Below are 3,624 nucleotides of genomic sequence, written 5' to 3'. Positions count from 1 at the left end.
CTTAGAACCAATTCAGTTATCAGGGATTACCCGGAACCACTTAGAACCAATTCAGTTATCAGGGATTACCCGGAACCATAGCAGCAGATGCTGTTATTTGTACAGTCTGGAAACCCAGTGATGCAAGGCACCACACTAATCCTCCTTGAACATTTGCCTCATAAAAGTAAAATGCTGTGATAAATGTCAGTTTGGTCTGTTGAGCACAATTTAATATTTGTCGGGTTGTTGAGGGTCTTGGATGACCTGGAGACAAGCTTCATTGGATCCTGATCTTGGACAAATTACTCGGCATCTCTAAGGCTCAGTTTCAAATTCTGTGATGTGGGATAGGAGTAGCTGGCTCATTGCAGTGGGCGGTGTAAGTGGAGCGTGTGTGAGTGTCTGCCATGTGCCTGAGCAATTCGCGGTGGCTGCTCTTCCCAGATGCACATCGATTGGTGCTGTTATTGTCATTGTCCTTATTATGCATTTTTGATCTTACAAATGAGACTGCAATGTATAAATGCATGGTAGCTAAGATGGCTACAGCTCCCAGCACATTCCCTGATGTTCACAAGCACTCTTTTAACTCACTTCTTCCTGTTATCTAACGTGTCTGGGAGACAAGAGGGAGGAGAACAGAGTTCCTGGAGGGTCTTCACTGATTTGGTCTGGTTAATTAAGATTCAACTTTATTAGTGGATATCCTAAATATAATCATGAATGAGAGATTTCCAGGATGAATTTTTCTTTAGCATGAGCTTACATCCTGATCTGATGACAGGGAAACATGGCGTGAGCCCTGTCCAGGGTGCCCCGTCCGGGTGCCCCGTCCAGGGCGGAGCACAGCCCCTTTCGCAGTGCCTGGCAGTAACTGCTCATTAACATGTGTGGAATTTAATCGTATACTCAGAACGTTTAACTTACTCTATTGTTTCTAGACTATGTCAAAATTTTATTTTGGTGACATTCTTTTAACCTTATTCCTTAAAATTGGTAAACTAAAAGTAAATATAGGATGAAATAAAATATACAGAAATTCTTTGTATTATAGAAAAAGTAGTTATACCAGTATTATCTCTAGTGAAATTATTATTAGGATTATTTCTTTAGAACTCAACTAGATGGCACATACTTTAAAGAAAGAACGGTAGCACCATCTTGTGTGAGCTACAAATTCAGTGTTTTAGTCAGAGTAGTTTAAAGTGTTGACTATTTTTATTTCTTACGGATGGACCAAATTCACTTTATTATTATCATTATTATTGTTTTATGGGTTCAAAATAGGACCTGGCTCTAGAGTCTGGTTATTGGTGTTTTCTGTATGTCTGTGCATCTAATTGCCTAATTTATGCACAGAATTATATGACATGTAGAAGCATCAAACTCCATTTAGCTGAGTGCTCAAAAACTGTCTGTTTCATTATATTTTTATGATGTTTTATGGTTTATAATATTTAAGTCCTTTATTCATGTTAACTGCTCAATTCTCACAGTATTTTCTTTCTTCTACAATACGTGGATATACACAGTGCATTGAAGTACTTGTGAAACATGTAGAAATGCTCCTGCCTGTGCTAATTCCAATTTTTCTCTAATATTGAGAGGATGGATCAATTAAGCACAGAAATGTAAACAGCCACAAAGCCCAGGGAGAAGAAATGTCTGCTGATGAAACAGCAAAATATAACTGGGCTGCAATCTTCAAGCCCAGTGAGTAAAGAGCCAGGTTTTAAAGCTGACTCCCCTAGGGTTTGATCATGAGCTCACATATCTGCCTTTCTCCCACGTCTGCCATCCATGAAACTGTCACAACTATCTTAGCCCCTTCCAGCTGCTGTGACAAAACACCATAGCCCGGGCAGCTCATAGACAATGGAATTTTGTTTCTCACACTTCTGGAGGCTGGATTCCAAGATCAAGGTTCCAGGAGACTCAGTGTCTGGCAAGGGCTTGGTTTCTGCTTCAGAGTTGGTGCCATCTTGCTGCGTCTTCACAAGGAGGGAGTTGCAGGAAGCTCCCCTCAGGCTCTGTCTGTAAGGACACTGATCCCATTCTTGAGGGGGAAACCAAATGACCTCATCAGCCGCTGGAGACCCCACTTCTAACACCATCACCTTCGGGTTGAGGATTTCAACACTTGAATCTCAGGGGGACCCAGACATTCAGACCACAGCAATGACTACTATATTAAAATGGAAAAATATATAAATTGTATTATCTCATAGATGATTCAAAATTTAGAAAATTATAACCAGAAGCATGTGCTAAATCCTTAGGTATATAATGTGCAGAGAAAAATAAGTTTAATAATGTGATGAAAATTACACAGACTGTGTGTTGTGGTTTCTGCCAGCCTCCAAGACACCAGCATGCCAAGCCCTAAGTGGTTAATTTGTATCTTACCAGCAGATACCCCAGTTTCTCCCTTAAAGAACATAAATATGTGAATACTTTTTCTTGTTTCAGGCAATTTGAATCCACCCATAGAAGTGACAGCGCTGTATTCATTTGAAGGACAGCAGCCTGGGGATTTGAATTTTCAAGCTGGAGACAGAATCACAGTTATATCAAAAACAGATTCACATTTTGATTGGTGGGAAGGAAAGCTTCGAGGTCAGACTGGCATTTTTCCAGCCAACTATGTAACCATGAATTAAAGCGTATACTATTTTCTTCTTTGAGAATTACCAAAAAAAATTATTTCTACACTGACAGGATTTACTAGTTAAGCAATGTTTAATATAATTTTTAAAAACTTCTATACAATTTCCATTCAGTATGTAAAAGATCTTGTTTTTCTATATAAAAAGAGTTGACTGACATATCTTTAAATACTTTGTACTAACTTTATCACACATGCTGTGCCATAGACTATCCTACAATTTATGTGCTCATAGTTCTTTTGTGAACATTTTCAAACATCACTAAGCATTTGATCTGGCCATGTATATGGTAGCTGTATTTTAATTTGAGAATCTTGAGGGTAGAGCCACGAATTTCAATGCATACATTTCCATTTGCAAAGTGACTGGAGAAAAATAAATCAGCTTAAATGAGGTATGAAGTAATGTTTAGAGTTGTAGCTATTAACTAGAATATGAATCCTTAGAAATCATATTTATGCTTTCAAAAATTGTACTATGCATTTATCATAGAAATATGATTACAAAGAAGTCTGATACCATGTCTTTAGACATATGACATCTCTCAACTTTTCTTCCTTATGGGGCTACATTTGTTCATTTCCATCAGTAGCATAAACTTACGGTGATGTGGTAGACTTGTCTGTAAATAAAATTTTTAAAAGTTTACTAACTTAATATTTCAATTTTGTTCTTATTTTTTTTGTAAGGTAGGCAAAGGTCCTGTGTCTCATATGCAGGGTGAAATCCACCTCCGTTTTGGGCTACCTGAGCTCCTCCCTGAACTCTAGACTCCCCTCTCCAGCTATGCACTTGAGAGCTCCATTTGGACAAGGAACAACACCTCAGCCCTCATGGGTTTAAATCCAAGCTCTTCTTTCTCCTCACTTAGCCTGCCCCTCCCACAGTGTTCCTCTTCAGTAAATGGAAATTCCATCCTTGGATTTCCTTGGTCCTTAGAGTGACTTCAGAGCCAACTTTCGTTCTTCTATCTCAT

At 38.7% G+C, this 3,624-nt stretch overlaps 1 protein-coding gene across 2 annotated transcripts in view; it reads left to right on the top strand.

The window, feature by feature from the left end:
- SH3YL1 (SH3 and SYLF domain containing 1) overlaps positions 1-3,313 on the top strand; it is a 46,479-nt gene extending 43,166 nt beyond the window's left edge. For both annotated transcript variants that reach the window (XR_001006824.1, XM_011987403.1), the window contains exon 11: positions 2,452-3,313. Coding sequence is in view for 1 of the 2 variants with exons in the window: in XM_011987403.1 (XP_011842793.1) it covers positions 2,452-2,642 (191 nt within the window). In the remaining variant the exon portion in view is untranslated. The remainder of the gene's footprint in view (positions 1-2,451) is intronic.
- Positions 3,314-3,624: the final 311 nt, after the last annotated feature.

The sequence above is a fragment of the Mandrillus leucophaeus genome, unplaced genomic scaffold, assembly GCF_000951045.1.
Source record: "Mandrillus leucophaeus isolate KB7577 unplaced genomic scaffold, Mleu.le_1.0 Scaffold1088, whole genome shotgun sequence".
Taxonomy (NCBI): domain Eukaryota; kingdom Metazoa; phylum Chordata; class Mammalia; order Primates; family Cercopithecidae; genus Mandrillus; species Mandrillus leucophaeus.
This window is presented reverse-complemented; position numbering and strand designations above follow the sequence as displayed.